The sequence below is a fragment of the Colius striatus genome, chromosome 2 (assembly GCF_028858725.1).
Source record: "Colius striatus isolate bColStr4 chromosome 2, bColStr4.1.hap1, whole genome shotgun sequence".
In the NCBI taxonomy this organism is placed as follows: Eukaryota; Metazoa; Chordata; class Aves; order Coliiformes; family Coliidae; genus Colius; species Colius striatus.
In genome coordinates this window covers 69824644-69844836 of record NC_084760.1, presented here as the reverse complement: position 1 = coordinate 69844836, position 20193 = coordinate 69824644, and the positions used below count along the sequence as shown (strand labels likewise).

Below are 20193 nucleotides of genomic sequence, written 5' to 3'. Positions count from 1 at the left end.
CTTAAAACTCAGGAAAAAATCTGATTTTTATACAGCACAAGACTTAGCAAAAAGTGTGTCTAAAACTCAGTACCTTGGATCCATGTTTAGACACTCTGATATCAGCTTGCTTGTCCAAAATATCGGGCCTCATAAAAGCCCTCAAGAGGCAAACTGAATCCACTTTGCTAAGGGAGACTTCTGAAAACCAGGTTAATGGTTGGGTCTGATCATCTCACAATTTATACAGAGGTGCACACTTGCAGTGTCATATACAACATGAGAAGTACCACTGCTTGCATCTCCTACAGATGATGAAGTTGGGAGGCTTAGGTTAAATCTTTGGCTTGAAAAATCTTGCAGAGAATGGGAGAGAAAATGGAATAGGAAGACAATCCTCTGAAACTAAACTCTCTTTTTAACCATTTCCTACATTACTAACAAAAATGCATATATCTCATCCTTTTTACCAGAATGCCCTGTTTCTGTGATGTGAAGAAACAGATTTCTCCTGGTCTGTACAGTATATAGTCCTTCCTTGAGCATGGTAGGTAACAACATGTAGAAAGCAAGATATTAAGGATCTGGGTCCTCTGTTTCGTCTACAAAGAAGTAATCGCTCCCAGACATGTTTATAAGATCAATCTCCATCATTTGTCCTGGCCTGGGGTAAGGCCTGGGGAGAGGACTGTAACTACAAGGAATGCAGGCAAATGTAGAGTAATATTAGCTGTTGGACCACTTTTTACTTCTGCAGCTGAACCTGCTTAAAAGCAAGTCAAATGTAAGTAGTGATTAATAACAAGAGCATTTTTTGTGTAAATGTTTTCCCTAGTACTACTATTTGCTGATGTGTACACACTCAACTGCATATTAATTATGTGTAAGTATGCAAACAAACTAAAGTTGAGGTATTACCAACACATTTTCTTTTTGCTGTTTAAACAAAGGTTAAAGTCACTGGTTTTCCTTCTAATATCTCACTCCAGCTGATGAGAAATGAATCTTAATACAGCTGTTTGAAGGGACTCTAAGCTTTTCCAAACACTTTTAACAGCTTGGTGATTTTAAAAAACAGATTTTAGTATTTTCATAAAAACTCAATCCATAGAATAGCATCAGCAAGCAATCATTTAAGCCTTGTGGCTATTACACATGAAGTTCTAGTTTATACATTAACTCCTGGGAAGCCTCGGCTCATTTATCCACATCACTTTTTCAGGTAGATTCACCCTGCAGGAGTCCAAGGAATCATTTCTCTGTGTTCAGACAGACCAGAGACAAGTAACTTCTCAAAGTGCTGGTAATCACTCTCCTCCATCCAATCCTATTTAAAACTCTTTAGTCAGCATGATGTTGCGCAGGCAGCTGCCCTCCCGGTGGGTCAATCCCAGCTTCCCAAAGCGGTGCTTGTAGTCAAGGTTTGAAGCTGTGCTTGGATTATTAACTTCTCATAGCATACTTCTGTAAGAACAACAATGTTACCGTGGATTCTTGGCTGTGATCCAGTCGCACTTAAGGATAGTTTGTTTAAAATCCCCGCCCTGGAATTTCAGTCAAATAGTACGTCCCTTGCTGGAATAAATACTCCAGAACAGTTTACGTTGCAGCTCTTTGCCAAAGCAAAACACTCTCTTGTCTTTATTGGGTTAATAAAGGATTGTTCTGGAAAGCATTTTTGTTACTGGACAGTGACTTTTTAGAAGGGACGTTCAGTAGACAGGGAAGGTGTTGCACAAAGAAAGTGCTCACCGCAGCCCTCGGCTCCGGCCGCGCCCGCCTTGGGCACGTCAGCCAGACCGGGGCCGGCCCAGCGGCGAGGGCAGCGGGCCGCCCGGGCGGTCACAGGAGAAGCGCAGCGGTTCCTCACAAGGCAACAATCCTTAAGGGGCGACTGCCTTCCCCAGCCTCCACGCTCTCCCGCCCCGTGAAACGTGAGTTAAAGCCGCCCTCCCGCGGCCTTTCCCCGAGGGGCAGGGCGCCCGTGAGACTCGTTCCGCCGCCGCCGCGCCCCTAGACCCGGCCTCGCTCGCCTCAGCCTCCCGGGGCCGCCCCGCAGCATTCTGGGGACTGTAGGCAGCCGCCGCCGCTGCCCGCGCCGCCGCTGCCCGCCGGGGCCGGGGCGGGACTGCAGCTCCCGGCGGCCGCCGAGCGGTGGAGCCGAACCCGGCCCGGCCCGGGCGAGCGGCGGCGGCGCGGGGAGGAGCCACGGGTGGCCGAGTCGGCGCCGCGCCGCTGGCAGAGCCGGCGCAGAGGGGAAGGGGCTGGCTGCGGCAGCGGCCAATGCGAAACTGGCTGGTGCTGCTTTGCCCCTGTGCGGTCGGGGTCACGCTGCACCTCTGGCTGCTGCTCAGCTGCCCCGGCGGGCCCGGGAGACACCCGGCAGGTAAGGAAGGGGCGGGCGGCGGGGGCTGCCCCGAGCGCAGGCAGCGCGGGCGGGCAGGGCTCCCCTGCTCCGGGAGCTTGCTGAGGGGGGGTCAGGGGCCGCAAGACTGTGGGAAGGGGGTGCATGGGGCCGCGGGCGGCTGGTGCAGGTCCCGGGGCCGGGAGGCGATGAGCCGCTCGGTCAAGGGCTGTGGCTGTTAAATGGTCGGGGCCGTCCCCGGCTGCGTAATGCTGCGGCGGTACCGGCGGCTCCGGCGTTTCTGTGGCTGCGGGCAGCGCTTCTCTTGGCGGGTCTGGTTACAGGGCTTGGAGGGTTCGGGAAGAGCGGGGAGAAGGTCTCGGAGTTCCTGCGCGGGTTCTTGAGGAGCCTGCGACTCGTTAGGTCGAGCTGTGGAGAGCAGCCCTGGTTCCGTGATTTAAGCTGGAGGTACCAGCCGCCGTAGGTGGCTGTCGAGAGTGCTCTCCGTGGGGCAGCAGCCCCTTCTGAACACCTTCTACGACACGGATGTCCTGTAGCTCCCGCTGAGCTGCTTGGGGAAGAAATTCCCACAGGTTACATTCGTATCACGTCGTTCCCGGTCCTAGGAGTAGCTCTCTGCGCTGGGCAGTGTTTGCCGTGTTTGTCTTTAAAACTCCTGTGGCGCAAAAAGCTATTAATAGGATCAGGTATGATATAACAGGAGTGCAATTGGATCCCCAAAGGCTTATACTGTGCTCCTCATAAAACGAGTTGTAGTTACCAAGCCACAAATCTGTCTGTCGGGACAGAAACTTCTGTCAGCTACGGATAGGTGCTGTTTGAGAACATTAAGAAGTGCTCTACAGTACGTCTGAAAAAATGATGAGGAAGAAATTGTGGTGTTTTACTTGACAAATTCTTAGAATTCTGTTTAGCAACCCTGGAAGCCTGTTAACTAACAAAGCCACACATTGGGACAGATGCCTGTTCCCTGCACAGACTGTATATATCTGTGAGGAGAGTGCTGATTTCCCGTGGTAGTTAGTAATATGTGTGTGAAACGAGCAAGGCTGGTGCATTAGTGTAGCCTGAAAGCCACAGAGTTGTATGGTTGTCTCTGTATGCTGGTCATTGCCTATCAAATGAGCAGTGGTCACACCTGAATTATAAAAGAATGGGAACTATAAGTGCATTTGAATTGCCTAGTTGGCACTCTCAGCTTTCATGGTGCTCCTTTGTAACTTCAGTGCATTGATTTGGAGTTGGAAGTGACAACTTCGTGAATTTCGTGATGGAATTTCGTGATGACCTTTCCTGCAGAAATGTGTTTTTTGCTGAAAAACGTTTCTAAAGAAAATCCAGAAGTTTCTTAGGTGGAGAGGGAAGGAAGAAGCTTTGCTTTTCAGAGATGCACTGTTTGAAACAGTGAAGCAGTTATGGGAGTTACTGTGAAACTATGTTGCATCAGATAACATCAGAATAACTAGGATTAAAATAAACCAGTGCTTTTGTTTTAGTATTGAAAGATTATAAGTGTGAATTTTGTTTCTATGCAGGTTGTTTACTTGTAATGTATTCAGTGATGTATTCACCCTGAGGAGAGAAAAAGTGGTCCCTCTTACAAAAAGATGAGAGCTTCCATCATCCATAGGAAAATGTGCAATACATATGCCTGGAACAACTTTCTTATGGGGAAAGGCTGCAGGACCTGGGGTGGTTTAGCTTAGTAAAGACTGAAAGGGGACCTCTCAACACTTTTAAGTACTTAAAAGGTGGATGTCAGGAGGATGGGGAGACACTTTTTTCTTTTGTCTCCAGTGACAGGATAAAGGGTAATGGGCATAAGCTGGAACACAAAAAGTTCCACTCTTTGTGGAAAAACTTCTTTGTTGTGAGGGTGAGGGAGCACTGGCACAGGTTGCCCGGGGAGGCTGTGGAGTCTCCTCTGGAGGTTTCCAAATCTACCTGGATGAGTTCCTCTGCCCCCGATGGAGATGAACATGCTTTATCAGGGGGTTGGACTGGATGCTCTCTAGAGGTCCCTTCCAGTCCTTATCATTCTGTGATTCTATGCTGTCTCTTTGCTGCCTCGTTTTTGGAGTCTGCCTTGTAGCCTTCAAAGTACCAAGAAATGTAGGTATGGCTGCCTTGGCTGAGGAAAGAAGGATGTGCTGAGGGACCTCTTTTACCTCTGCTGTCTTTTGTGTTATATTCTGAATAAGGAGAGTGTTTTAGGAACTTTAAACCATTTTTGTACAAGAGTAAGACACATCCCTATTTATTAGAACACTTCTTCAATCTGAAAGTATTTAAGAGGATCTAGTACAGCCTGATTAAACTAGTCATGTTTAATTTGATTATTGAGAAATCTGGTTGGGTTATTTTACTTGTTTTTTGCTCTACCTGCTCTTTATTGCCTACTGCCTGGAATCACTGAATATGAATAAAAATTAATCTGATAATGGAACAGTGCTTTACAATAGCTGCGACATAAAAATTCATTATTTGTATATTCTTTGGTATTTCTGAGTAGTGTCTGTAGAGTTGTGTAGTGTCTCAACAGTTGCAAAATTAGTTGCCAGTGGAGGTCGAAGGCAGAGTGAACAGAATTCCATTTTTTGAGAAGTCCAATATCTTTCTCAATAGTCACTGCACACAAACGGAAATCTGTTAAAAAGTCAATAACCTGTTTCAGTGATTATTGACATTATTGACTCGCAAACACAACATTGAAATAGACATCTTCTGCAATCAATTCTGCTTACTGTTGATCTCTGTCAAGCTGGCCAGCCTACATTTGTTTAGTTAAGGACTGTATCTTCATTTGGATTCCTAGTAGTCCTCATTGTCTTGATTAGAAATGTTTTCTCATTTCTGGCCTAAACTTACTTGCAACTGGTTTATGCCCTTCTGTTCTTAAGCCTTTCAGTTAAAAGGGTCTTTCTCCTCCTTCAAGTACACCTCCATCATGTAACATAGAGACCAAAGGTACCTGTTTTAAATCTCTGTTTCCTTAAGCTGAACAGTTCATTTCTTTCTACTGTCTCCCCCTTTGCAGTATTCTGATTTTCTCTGTCACCCCTGTGTCACAGAAGATGTAGTTCTTGAAGGGAGTACTCATTAATTGGACAAAAATACATAGGATCAGTTCTGAGACCAAAGACCTTTGTTTCAGTGTCTTGATTTTGGTGGCTCCCTGGATTCTTTCTGTTCATCAGTTAATGGGACTAATTCACACTTCTGAGCAAGACTTAGGCAAGAACATGTTTTTAGGTTTAATTGAAGTCTGTGTCTGTCTAACCAATTATAAACAAGTGCTATCCAAAGGAAGTTTGTGGGTTGGAAGCTGTAGTTAATCTTTGTAAAAATCTTAGATAAATGCTAATTATAAAATGACCTCAGAAACTTGAGAAAGAACAGACAGACCTGCTTTTAGCACTCCAGGTGGATTCATTGCTAATTGTGTGTTTTAATTGATGGCACAAGTCTTCTTGAGTAGGAAATTACTCACTGTAGGGCTTCAGTTGCAGTGCCTAATCAGAAAGCCCCACACAGTCAATGTAACGTGCTGCCACTTTGATGACAGTGCTCTTCAAGATGTTATTCCTGTACATTTCTGGGGGTGTGTGGCAGTGAAGAATTGGCCCTTTTGGTTTTGTTAGAGTCAGTCTTTTACTAGGAAATAATTATGCAACAGATTAAAATCCACCATTTTCTAGAAGCTGTTTGTGTGCCATCTGCTGTCCTGTGCTTCAGCACGTACTTGTACTGCAGGCACTGGTCTAACAGAACCATATACAGAGTTGGCTAGACTGATGTTTAGTGAGTGATTAGCCTTGCAGAATTAGGGCTGTCCCCCTCACAGACCAGCCTGTGTACATGATGGGTAAGAGAGGAGGGAGACCTTAACTTGGTCTTGACTTTTCAGTACTGAAATCACAAAATATAGAAACTACCTCTGAGGTTATGAGTGATGCCATGCTCTGTAACAAGAAATTCTGCCTAAATGTGACACTTCTTAAACAACAGATGTTGCCTGAAATCTGCTAAGCCTGTCTGTCAGGATGTGATATGCTTGGTCACAGAGTTATTTCATCTTTTGTAGGTATGTAAAGACTAATAGGCTGGTGGCATTGGCCGTAGCTGTGCCATTCTGCCTAAAACGCCAGTTCTTCCCCAGCCTTCACCTGTGACATCTTACTGTAACAATGTTTTCCAGGGATGGGCCATCTCCAGCGAAAGCAATCCCTCCACCTTTGGTGAGCATGAAATAATGGACAAAGAATCCACAACAAAGCTGACAGTATTTTCCAACTGAATTGTGGGGTTTTTGTTGTTGTTGGTTTTGGGTTTTTTTAAATTTTTTTAGAGCTTTCAGTTATTCTGTGGACTGATGTCTCAGACATTGCCAACTACTAACAAGCAGCACAGAAATTTCATTTTGTGTTTTGGCAATGGAATAAGGGGCTAAAAGTTCCGATTCTGCAGAGCTGGAGATCAAGGTTTGAGGCTGAAGGAAGCTCTTCATCAGTTGGCTTCTAAATTGCCCAGAGTAAAACAGCCAAAAGGGAGCAAGTAGCCTTCTCTGGGAGCAAGCTTTTGTTAGGTAGCATCAAGCATTGGTAACTACTTTTCAAAGGACAGAGGTGCTGTGCTTCCCCAGCTGCTCCCCTAGACCTCAAAAAAAGTTTCAGTTGCAAAAAGAATTTGCTTTATTCCTTTTGTGTCTACACTTCTAATACCATTGCTCCTAGACAAATGTCTAGAAATGTGGAAGTGATGTATCATTAATGGTGTTTAGATCATCATTGTCCCACTGGCATTGCTACTGTCTTTTTGCAAATCGTAAGAATCTTGGTCACCTGTTTCTTTAAGGGAATGCTGCTGATGTATCAAAAAAACCCAACCAAAGAACAACAAAATACTCTGCTTACAGAGGTTTTCCTCTTTGAACTGGTAAAGGTGTTTAAAAGCTTGTCTAAAGGCTTGTCTGGAGTAATGTACTTCTGCAGAAACCAGGGGTGTTCATCTTGGCAATTTGTAGCCCTGATATAAAGTAGATACTGCGGGGGGTCATGTAGTTCTGCTTGTGGAGAAACATGTAATGCAGATAAGCTACAGCAGATGACTTTAAGTGAAGAAGATTAGGGAGGGTGGGAAACAGCTGCCTTTGCTCTTTGGTTTATTCTTTTTCTGTGTATGTCAGCATTCTGTAAATACAAACCTTTATATTAAGTTAATTTCTTTGTTCTTGTTCATTTGCATCTTTAACAAAGCAGCACAGAAGAAAAAGGCATTAAAACCACAGAATATGGTTGTGAAGTTGTGAGAACAGGCAGAGATAGCAACATAAAATGTGTGGTTTGTTTTGGGGGTTTTTTTTTGGAGAGGTGTTGTTCCTTTTTAGTCTTATGTATGAAGTGGAGTTATTGAGAATATTCTAAATAACTTCTGCCTGGCCTACTTAGTTCCATTCATTTTTTTAGAAAAAATTTTCTTGAAAGAAAGGTATCTGCATGGGTAGCAGAAGATAGAAAGTCCAGCCTTCTGGGGAACCTATTTACTCTAGCAGTCTTCAGTGGAGGTTCTCTGGTGCCTGATAGTGCAGGTAAGCCTACACTGCTATTTCTCAGCACAGGCACCAACAATGAGTCTTTTCTCTGTCCAGTCCAGTTCTGTGAAATATTGGGACTTGATCACTTTGGGGACTGCAAGGTATGTCAAACTTAACTGAAAGTGATTGGCAAGTTTAGTAGTTGCTAGGGCACTCACCAGCAGAGATATGTGCGGCAAGACTGTCTTTACCTTGTTTGTTGACAAAATCAAGCCAAATAATCTCAATTTTTTCATCTCCTTATAATGACAGTAAATATAATTAACAGCTTAACTTGACCTTTTACTTGAAAATCTGTCTCATAGGAAGAGGAGATACAGGCTAGTGTTTGTATTTGACGATTTTGAAAAACTTCAAGAGCTGTTGGCTGCTAGTGAGACAGTCAAAATCTGACTAGGGCCAGTAAATGGCAGTGACCTCTTGCTGTGGCCAGCTCAGCAAGAGGCACATCTCTGCATCTTTAGCTTTGTCTTCTAAGGGAACTGACTTGTGCTCTATATATGCACTTATATTTTCCTGCATTTCTCCCTAACTTTGATCTGTTGGTAGTTCTCATTTGGCAGGCAGGTGGATGTCCAAAAAAACCAGCATTTTCACCAAGTTTCATGAAAATTCGTGACTGAGAATCCTGTGAAAGCTTACTGCAGCTCGTATTGAGGTTAAAAACTGTAATAATAGAAACATGTATGGTCAGACATCAGAGAATTGTGTGTGAGACTGTCCTTACAAATACCAGAGGCCAAGAAAGCTTCAGTAGGAGCTTGTTATTAACCATGTGATGCAAGCCTCTGGCAGACTGGACTTCAGTAGCCTTAGAGCTGACAGAAGTACTCCTTACTGTACAGAATACTCATTGCTGTAAAGAATTAAATAGATCTCAGCAGCTCGGAGAGGGCTGCTTCCTTTCATGTTTTTATAGCTTTTGCTGGGGATTAACAGCCTCAAGCAAAACAGTCAAGTGAAAGCAATTTTGTTCCTGATGCTGAAAGAGACTAGCGTAGGGCATTGCACATGTGCACATTTGCGTACTTATGTTCCACTGAGAAGTCTTGGTCCGTGTAATACAACTGAGATGCAGCTTTAAGGCAGTAAGAGTTCAAAGCAAGGCAACTAGTGATAGCGTGGCCTTTGAATTGGAAAGGCTTCCTCTACTGCGTCTATTAGGTTAGCAACACAACGGGGTTTATTGTGGAGTATATGTAGCTTTTTTATTTTTCTTTTCCCCTTCACAAACCACAAAATTTACAGGGTGGTTGAGTTTGTTTTTTTGTCTTTGTGATAAGGCTTAATTATCTTGCACAACCAGTTCAAGGTAAGAGTGATACAGTGTTAATTTTTTAAGCTTATTACCAACACTTAAAATTTAAGCCTAAGAATGCACACAGTAGAACATAAGTAAGTTTGATCCCCAGTGACAAGTATCCATTGCTTGTATGAATTGTTATTATTAACTTAGAGGTCAGTAATGTTTTTTCATAAACTACAGAATCATTTAGATGAGAAAGGTCATCAAGTCTAACTGTCATTTTAAGGTCATCTGGTCTAACCATCAACCCAACACTGCCACATCCACCATGTTCTTAAGGGCCACATCTACTTGTCTTCAGGAATGGTAACACCCAACACCCCCCTATTCCAATGCTTGATAACACTTTTGTTGAAATTTTTTTCCCCGGTATCCAATCTAAACCTCCACTGGCGGAACTTGAAGCCTTTTCCTCTTTCTGTTGCTTGTAGCTTGTGAGAAGAGTCCAACACTCACCCTGCCACAACCTCCTTTCGGGCAGTTGTGATCAGATCTCCCCTCAGCCTTCTCCAGGCTAAACAATCCCACGTCCCTCAGCTGCTCCTTGTGGGTCTTGTGCTCCAGACCCTTCACCAGCCTTATTGCCTGTCTCTGGACACGTGCCAGCACTTCAGTGTCTCAGCTGTAGTGAGGGGCCCAAAACTGAACACAGTATTCCGGGTGTGGCGTCACCAGTGCCAATTACAGGGGGGCAATCACTTCCCTGGTCCCGCTGGTCACACTGTTCACACTGTTTCTGATACAAACCGAGGATGCCATTGGCCTTCAATGTGCATCAGAGCATATATATGCACATCTGAATTATCCTTATAAATGAATAATGGCTTTAGTCTTTTTTCCCCTCTGTACCTCTTTCTCTCTTTTTTTTTTTTTTTGTGTATTAACAGTGCTGGTTCAGAGAGAGACATATGAATCTCTTTTCCTGAAAGTTTAGCAAATGTTATTCCTGCTTTCTATAAGAAGTAGAAACCTTTTCTGACAAGAAAAGAGCTTATTCATTAGCTTTTGTCAAATAAGCTTGTTTTTTTAAAGTAAAACGGCATGACCCTTAGGACAGAGAAGACAATGTTCTGAATATAGACCACTGTAATGCTACCATACTAAGCCTGAAGATGGCCTAAAATGAGAAGGAATGTTTTCTAAAAGCAGTAGGATATTCATTCTGAAGCATCTGTTATGTTAACATTGTTTGCATGTGAATGGTTCATAAGGAAAAGTTTAACTCATTTAAAAATACAAATTAATTAAAAGTATGCATATTTCATTTGAGTAGCTTATTTTTACATTGTTGGTTTTTTAAATTAAAGACAACTTGTGCTATTCTGAGTCAAGTCACCTCTTAGACTTCTTAATCTTTATGTAATTAAATGGTCTGCTTCTAATTTAAAGTGATATCTTAAAAGCCAAATCTGTGTAAACAATATCTGATGTACAGTCTACAAACGTGTTAGTCATCCTATGAAATTTATACTGCAAGACTTGTGGTTAACGCAACAGAACGTGTTTAAAGAATAATCATAGGACGAGAGAAGAACAAGGAAAGAGAAGGGATGTATGGGACTACAGAGGAATTTGCTATAGTACAGCCTTATAAATGTGTAGCTCTCATGTACCTCTGCTGTCCTGGAAACTCCTGGTTCTTGGCTGTATAATGACCTCTGAAGACATACAGAATCTCTGAGTATTTGGTATTTACCAGCATAAAGGAAAAATAAAATTGTATTTGGATTGAGCAATGTGTTTGATTTACAAGTTTCTTCACTTATATAAGGCAATAGGTTTGTTGTTTTGTCAGCAAACAAACAATACTCCTGAATGTTACCACAAATTCAATATCTGGTTGTTTCACAGTTGACTTCAGTGAAAAATCGAGGAATGGAACTAGTGGCTTACTGCTTGGATTTCTAAGTCATTCTAAGTGTAAACTGATGTAAACTTCTCTTAATAGGTTAATGTTGAGCCTACGTTATTGCTAAGCTGGTAGCTGTTGTCAGTACAGATTCATTTAATTAACTATGGAACTTTACAGTTTTCTAGAAAATCAGTGTTTGCATGCTTAGAACAAAAATAGTGGGAAATAGACTGGGAAAGGTTTGCTTATGGAACCATCAATCCATCCTTTCTCTGAGAATCAATTGCAGAACACTGTTTTATTTGGCTTTGGGACTAGGGAGTCAGGCACAAGCCACTGTCAATATCCTCTAAAGCAAAAAAAAAAAAAAATCTCTTCATGTTTCTCCACTACATGCTGCACACTGATGATGGAATATAAGACTAGATGGGTACCTGGTGTACACAGCAAGCCTTGTGGTGGGTGCTGTGAGATCCTAGGTTAGTGAGCAGCTGTAACTAAGACCCATCTGTCATCTCAGTTTCAAAGTGGAGAAAGGGGATGCTGGTACAGAAGGTACAGTGGATTATAGTACAACTCTTTCTACACACAATAAAGACCTGGTGATATTTTCGGTCTCTTTAAAATTTTGATTTAAAAAAATCATGTCTATACAGTAGTTTTGAGAGCCTTCACATTTATATTTGTTTTCTTTACCTGTAGCCTGAAGGGGAAAAAAAACCAAACAAACAAAAAAAAAACAAACCAAAAAACCAGATGAGAGGAAAGCTATCCTTTGCTAAAGCTAAATGCCTATCTCTCTAGAATGTATAATAAATTATTAGGCTAAGCAAATTCACTTTAGCTACTTGCCTTACTCTTTACAAGCTGTAAGTCAGAGCTGCTCACATCTCTATCTGGTCGTAACCTTGCTTGAAATCCGGTGCCACTTTCATGATCTCTAAATTAAAACAGCACAAGTTAAATCATGTATTACAAGTATTGGCAGTGACATCCAGCTATGAATAAAGCCAGAGCATTCCACCGTGCAGGGATATTGAATACCCCGTGTGAAAGGCAGAGTGGTGTTCAAAAGCTTAGAAATGATAGGCCTTGACATACTAGACAGAAAGGTGGTCTAGCAGTTTTAAAAAGAAGGAAGGAGGTGAACATATTTCTGAATTGACAGGGCTTGTTTAAATATTTGTTTTTTTCTAAGTAGAATAATGGTGAATTCTAATAGTGAAGGCCTGGTACCAGTGAGACAAGCCCCCAGGCTTTAGGATAAGTCGTGGTGGAGGAGGTATCAATGAGAAGCAGAAGGCCCAGACTGCCTCAGAGTTTTGTGGAGGGAACAACAGGATCTTGCCCACAACACTTCTGATGGATGATAAGAGAGAGAGCCCAGCAAGAGCATGTTCTCAATGGGCAATTTGCTCATAAGACAGGCAGATGTTAAGAATGGAAAAAGCTGTCAGTCAAAATGAAAGCTTATGTTCTTACCTGCTTTGAGTCACAGTTTGTTTTTGTTTACCTGTTGTGACTTGCTTAGTTCCTTGAAGTAAAGTTTTCCTAGATTACCGGGGAAGGTTTTGTCACATTGAAAATGTTTCCTCTGTTCTGAACCAAGAATGCAATAGTAATTCTGCTACTTGTTTTCAGTGTTTAAAGTTCCCAGTACTCTTGCTTTTGAAATGCATTTTAATTATTGCTTGCAACTCAGGCATGTGGTGATATGTACATATAATAAATCTTTGTCGCTTTCTATTTCTAGGTCCACTGGCTTTCTTTCCTCAGTGGAAGCTGAAACATTATGATGTTATTGTAGGTGTTTTGTCTGCTCGACACAACCATGAACTGCGCAGTGTTATAAGGAACACTTGGTTCAAGCACCTAAAACAACATCCTGCACTGAGCCAACGGTAATCTCTAGTGTTTTGAAATCTGGGGGCTTTGGGAGAGGGAGAGAAGACTGTAAGGCTTATGTCTCTTGATTTAATAATTTCCTTTTTTCTTCTTTCTTTTTTTATTTTATTTTCTTTATTTGTGAGCATCTTGTACTCTGATTTTTTTTATTTTTATGTTTTTTTTTAATCTGCCAAGTAATACATAAGAATACTTTTGGTTCTGGTCTATAACTATTTTTTATACTAGGAATAAAATGTAATTGTTCGGCTGTTCACTGCTGTTTGGTTTTGCAATTAGTTACCACTGTTCATTATTGATGTACAAGACTCCATTTTTTTTTGTGTAGCAATGTATGCTTTATATGGTATGCAACTTGAAGTGCTTAGTACTCTGAGATACTTGAAAGCAGGCAGGATTGCATTTGGTGAGAGAACCACAAAAAACCCCTCCAATAGCTTCAACTGTAAAGTTCTGGTTTATTGCCCACTGAATCAGATGCACCAAACCACTGCAGTGTGGATGACCAGCAGGACCCTTCCTGTTTGTTTGCATGGACCTAACAGTCTACAGATAGCTCTTGCTGAGAAAATTTTGCTGCAGTTCATTCCTGGAAACATTGTTATCTTTTGACAGGCCTCACATTTACTACACACAAATTAGCTACTTCAGTCCTCTAAAATGTGACCTTTCATACCTTATGTGGAGTCCCAGGAAGATACTTGGCTGCTAGGTGAAAGATACTAGGCTAAGGTGGATTCCCTTGCTCTTTGTACTGCTTGCTGTCTTCTGTCTGTGACACAACTACAATTGGGAATGGAAAGAGCAACCGATTGTTTTGCTACAACTCCAAATTGAGCTGTTTCATTGTAATGGCTAGTCTGGAGTCCTTGTTCCTCCTTCAATTCTGTGTGTCTTTTTTTTCTTATTATTTTCGTTGCCTTTTGAATGGAGAATATTTAAACAGTGTTGAATTAAGTAACAAAGCCAGACAGGGAAAGGCAAGTCTTCAGAATTGTTCGGTATTGCCTTAGGTCTTTTTCTGTTTAGTGTATGGTTGCCTTGAATCCCATTCCTCATTGCCAATCTTCCTGCATCCTTGTTACGAAATGTGAAATGCTAGTGCAGGTTTGGAATTGAGCCCCTGTGAAGGGATTTGTGTGGTTGCTCAACATACAAACTCCCATTGCTGATTTTTAAGGGATTCAAAATATTACTCCTGTGAAAGATAGGCTTTTGTGATGAAATAAATTTGTTGAAGATGGAAGGAGGAGGGAAGAGAACTGGTGTTAATAAAACAAAATTATTTTAGTGTCCTTGTGAAGTTTATAATAGGTGCACATGGCTGTACTGTGCCAGTGGAAGACAGAGAAGACCCGTACTCCTGCAAACTTCTGAACATCAGTAACCCAGGTATAGAAGTTAACTTTTAAAAATTCTGTGATCTGAACTAGAATTAATCATCTTTTCTGGGAGTAATTTGGGGTGCTTAACTGAGATAACTGTCTTGAAAATAAATAGAACTTGCTGTCTTAACAGTGGAATAATCTTCCTGAAAACACCGTGTGGAGCCTTGAGAGAGATCTTTGAGGATGTGAAGGGAAGGCCATTGACTTCTAATGGATTTGTATTGGGTTATGGTCCATCCATATAACAGACCTTTTTTACTTCTTCTCTGGGCCCAGTCTAGCATCATACGTGGAGGAAGTAGCAAGATGCCAGAATTTTCAATGTCAGGTGGATTTCTCTGGTGACAAACTGAATTCTAAGCAAGACTGGGTGATAGGTTTTTCAAATTCCCCTCTGGAGACAGAATAATCAAGAAATGTACCATGAGGAAAAAATGAAATGCTGCCATACAAAAATTCCTAACTAAAGCTTCAAATTTTTCCCATCACCTTTTTTTTTTTTCTCTGTTTAATTTTTGCTCTTTAATTGCAAGGTAACTGAGGTCTGCTTGGCACTTAAGCAGTGATTCACTATAAAATGAAGCTTCTGTTACTTTGTCTTTGAATGGCAATGTCTGCTGCTTAACCTGTCTCCCAAGAATAAATGATACCTCAGGGCATAGGGAGGTGATAATGCCAAAAAGCAGGCAGACTAATTAAGTGGAGGTGTATGCTGTTTTGACACATTAGTAATTATTTTAAGAATTTTTGTCTTCACTGTGGTTTTATTGTATTTATAGTCTTTTTTCCTGTGGATAAGTAGGCATCTACTTGCAATTGCTGGTAGCCCACAGATTGCTGTATCACTCCTTTTCTACTTGCTGCAGCCTGCAGCCAGTTGTATTTTCTTCTCCAGATTCTCATTATCCTTGTATATTTGAGAGACATACTAATTAATCAGAATTCTTTACATGTGTCCAGTTCAAGAACTATGAAATCTTCTTGTGTTACCTCTGTCCTTTTTCTTACAGTTTTGAATCAGGAAATTGAAGCATTCAGTCTCCCTGAGGATGTACCTTCTGTACTGACTGAAGACAGAATTGTCAGTGTGAACTTTCGTGTACTTTACCCCATTGTCATTACCAGTCTTGGGGTATTTTATGAGGCTGATGGGGTGGGATTCCAGAGGAACATCACTGTAAAACTGTACCAGGCAGAACATGAGGTAGAGTATTGTAGTTATCCTTTCAAAGTAGACCGAAGCATATTGTCTCTCATAAAGAAAGTGGTGTGCTGTGTTGATGATTTAAGTGAAGTACTTAATTGACAAGCATATGATTTCTTATTTTTTACTCTTGTGTTGTAAATTCTTATTTCACAGATACACACAGATATCCTGGATAAGGAAAAGATGCAATCCACAAAGTGCTATGAGTTAATTTAAATGTCCTTTTGAAAGAGCACTTATATCTAATTTCAAGACATGCTTTTGATTGCATTTGAGGTGCTAAAGTATTAACAGGTATTAGGTAATAAAAAATAAACTACTGAATACGTGTGCAGAAAGACACATTTAGTGCCTTAAGTAGAGAGATGCAGGAGAGCTGTAATTTTTTTCTTGTCTGTCTTCTGGCAAGACATTTTGAGATTTTTAGAAATTCGTATTATTTACAGGTAATAATGAAACTTCAGTGTTAATTCCCACCCCTCCAGAGTTTGACAAAATAGCTTAATGCTGACCTGCTGGAAAAAAATCGTTGAGCATGATTGCTGCATTCGGTGTATTGCATTTTCTTTACCAATAAGTTGGTAGGCCAATTTCAAGACTTCTGTTTATGCTACAGTAGAAATAATTGTAAATTTAAGCTAAAAATTAAGTACAGAAAGTATGCTGAAGTATGGCTTTTATGATGAACTTTTATGAGATTAGGTTTATAATAGCAAAAAAAAAAAGTATACTCTAATCAACTTTATGCTTGCTAAATAGTAGAATTCTAAATGTTGAGAGCCTAAAAACTTGATCTGCGTTAGCTCTTCCAGTAATGGAGAAAAATTAGTATCATAGGAGTGCTTGGAGACTGTTCTCTGAAGATTAGGAATCTGGCAATGCAGCATCTTTATGTTATTATCTAGGAGCCATTTGGTGCCTTACATAATGTAGTAGCAATTAAGTTTCAAGGGTCAGCATCCTCCTTTGCAATTAATAGTAGTCAGTTATTTAAGCAAAAGATAGTCTGTAAACTGGGAGGTGAGTCTGAGTCTTCCAGATGATATACTCTGTTGGTTGGATTCTTGTTGAACTTGTTGCATTGCTGCTTCCACCACATCAATCTAACGCTGGACTTCTGTGGAGTCTGAGACTATCAGGAGAATAAAACCTTCACTAAGTTGTATACAATCAATGAGCCTCTTTTCATTGTAACTAACTGAGATGAACAAATATTGCCTAATCTCACAGCCTTTTTAATGTGTGTTTTATGTGTATGTGTGGCTTCTTTTCTGTTATTCACAGGAAGCTCTCTTCAGTGCTCGCTTTAGTCCGCCAAGCTGTGGAGTGCAAGTGAACAGATTGTGGTACAAGCCAGTAGAGCAGTTCATTTTGCCAGAGGTATGTACAGTATCAGAACTGCCTGCAGTTCTAAGTCAGTTGGACAGACTGATAAAACTGGCTTTTGCTTGAGGCAGAAAAGGGCAAGCGAAAACCTCTAGAATGTTAGTTTGATGGGATATGCTGAAATCCAGACATTTTTCAATCTTATTGTCACCAGTAGTAAAGAAAAAACCTGAAAAATACAAATTCAATTAAAAATTACATTGTCCAATAGCAATTTCAGAAACCTTTTCAGTTTCTGAGTGAAAATTCTACCTGCTTCAATTCTGCGGGAGAGTTTATCAAAGAACGAGACACTTCTCTTAGATTCCATCCTGCTTCTTTAGACGTTAGAACACAAAATAGGAAGGGGAGGATAACACAGATTTCTAGGAAACTGATGAAAAAGAGGTTTCTACTTCTAGTGTCTTGGATATAACAGTAAGATATTGTGTGTTATGTTTGCAGTGACAGTATTAGTTAAATAGTTATAATTGAGAAGCTACTGAAATTTTGGTTATTCTTTTTCTGGCAGCACTAGTGGGGAATTTTTCATTCATTGAACCATGGAAGGAAACAGGAATTAGAATGTCAAAATCTTTAGCAGGGTCTATCTGTAATACACTAGATGGAGTATGGGGCACACAGAAGACTGACACTTGGGTTTAGGTTTTTAAAACCTATCAACATCCTATGGCAGAAGTGGTGTTTTGGCTTTTCTCTTTTTTTTTTAATTAAATGGGCACCTGTCAGAAATTTGGGATAAGACTGCTTTTTGAACAATGAGTGTTTTTCTTGCTTGTCCTGAGGTGCTGTTAGCTAAGCTAACGTGGCAGAGTCTAAAGTCTTCCTTTGTGAGTTTTGTTTTGTTTATTTGGTTTTTAATCCTCTTTGGGATTGGAGGTACAGTCCAAGAGTATCGTTTTGGTAGAGAGATATAGAACCTACTTGTAGATGCTTAGGTAAGAAGGTGATTAAACACAGAAGGAGCAAAATATAGGGAGGAAAAAAACTGATAATATTTCAGTGAAAGTGTAGTGAATATAAATTGACTTGGAATGAGAATTCTAGTTCAGCAGACCCTCTCAGGTACAAGGAATTGTTCCCAGCTGATAATGATGTCTTGCTAGAAATGTTAGCTGCTCTTTTGAATGTTTCCCTTCATTTAGATACTCTCCTAGATGACTGGAACCTTGCTACTATTTCTGTAAGTTGTTTTTGAGTCTGTGTTGTTTTGTTATGCAAGAAATCAAGTGTTTTGTGAAAGAATGTAGCAAGTGAAGACTAAAAGGGGAGAAGAGGACATTTAGGGACAGTTTAATCCCCGATTTCTTCCTCTGGCTCTATAAGAATGAATACCTTTGGAAACCTACTCTTTTTAAGGGGAATCTGAAGCTGAGTAGTTGATTTATCATCTGAAACAGTCTTTATTGAATAGCATGCAACTTGTTATGCTGGCAGGAGCCCTTTTGGGTGAGCAAACCTCTTGCAGTATTTTGTGCATGTTTTTATCAATTTTAATTTGGTATCAAAATGATTCAGGGTTTTTTCTTTTTTTAGAAAGGACATGGGTTACCTTGTAATTCATTAGTGTAATCTGTAAGCCTTTTCCCTATAGGACTGTGTTCTGAGGTACTAAAATTCTAGGCAGTTGTAATTTTGCTATAAATGATTGCATTTTTCCTGAGAGGCAGATGGTAAGTATTTCATTTAGAAAGGGGATATTAGTATTCATATATTTCTTTGTGCAGGCTTCCTTAATCTGATACATGTCGTGCACTGAATGCTTACAGGATAACATGATGTTTCTAATGTAGATTAATAAGGCTTATGCACAGCATGTAGTCTCCTGTGATACCTAGGATGTTGAACCATACAAGATGATTCAGAGGAGATAGAACACCCATGTGTTCCTGTCTGCTTGTTTGAGAGCAGTAAATTTAGTGAACTGTTTAATTGGCACAAGATGGTTCCTGAGACAATATCCATTCTCTGCCTTTCCACCTTAAAGAAGTAATGGATTGTACAAACTGCTGAAGAGCTTCATTCATCTTCCAGCTGTGAAGCGCTGCTCTTTTTGCTTGTCTTGGGGAAAGGGAGGGAAATGCAGCATTAGAATAAGCACCTGGCAGGCCAAATTATCAAAGATGGAATCAATCATTCAGCTTTGGAACGACTGAAAGCACAGAAGAGCAGAACCACTGGCAAATAACTAAAACTCGTACAGGGGGTTTTACAGCCAAGTCTTACCAATGCACTTATTTTGTCAAAACGCCACGGGCCGCTTGCTTGAAAGTGGCCTTGGTGCTATGCATGCTCTGTGTTACTAATGGAGAGCTGTTGGAGAGACAAAAAGCACAGCAGTGTTTAACATTGGGAAGGGATTTTGGCAGCCCTGCATTATGTCAGTACACCTGTTCGGTATTCACTGTAAATGCCACTGCGCTCTAGCAGCAACGAGGCTGGAATTTAAATGGGGAAAAATAGATCATGTGGTCTCAGGTGTGCCACTAATGTTTTGCTTTAAGCATTTTCCAGCCTCAGTTTTCATTAAGTGTCTCAGAGTAAGAATAGCTTGAAGGCTAAAGTCATTACAAAATTTGCTTACAAGTCTCTGATCCTGGAAAACAATGATCGTTTGCAGCTTTAGGACACCTTGCACTGAGGTTCACTGGTAATAACTGATTAAGACTCTTGGTACATGTTTGAAGTCAATATCAGTAATAGTGGTGAGAATTTTAATGTTTGTGGTTGTTGAGGAATGAAAGGCCTCTCAGGCACACTGAACAATTTACCAAAGGTTGTGTCTGTAAACAAGACGCCAAAGTGGGATTAGAGCCCAGTCCCTACAGCAAGAAACATTGGAATGGGAGATGATAGCCACAGCAAAGAGAAATTGAGCGTGTAGGTTTTACTGTGCAGGGTGTTTGGGAGTCATTCCACTTAAAAAAAAAATCTTGGTAGTGCTCCATTTGTTTTGATAAACGTTAGGTAATTGAGCATGCAAGTCAGGCTTGAATAAACACTGAGTCACCCCATTGTTAGATTACAAAGCTGGCATTATAAATAATAGATGAGAGACTTCTGAAATGTGCAGCTGTCATTAGATACCAAGACTGCTGCAGATGTTAAGACCTACTTCTAAAGGAAAGCAAAGAATCAAGCTGAACTCAAAGCTGGACTTAATGGTGTGTCAGTAAACTGGAGAGTTTCTGGAGTACAGGAAAAGTGGGAAG

General features: G+C 40.9%; 1 protein-coding gene across 3 annotated transcripts in view; it reads left to right on the top strand.

The window, feature by feature from the left end:
• The first annotated feature begins 2158 nt into the window (after positions 1-2158).
• Positions 2159-20193, top strand: part of B3GALNT2 (beta-1,3-N-acetylgalactosaminyltransferase 2) — a 29186-nt gene continuing 11151 nt past the window's right edge. Inside the window, exons 1-5 of one of the 3 annotated variants that reach the window (XM_061991027.1) lie at positions 2159-2365; positions 12849-12996; positions 14292-14392; positions 15399-15592; positions 16880-16975. In XM_061991027.1, the coding sequence (XP_061847011.1) occupies positions 2263-2365; positions 12849-12996; positions 14292-14392; positions 15399-15592; positions 16880-16975 (642 nt within the window). In that variant the 5' untranslated portion in view covers positions 2159-2262. The remainder of the gene's footprint in view (positions 2366-12848; positions 12997-14291; positions 14393-15398; positions 15593-16879; positions 16976-20193) is intronic. The other 2 variants (XM_061991026.1, XM_061991028.1) reach the window with 2 other exon arrangements.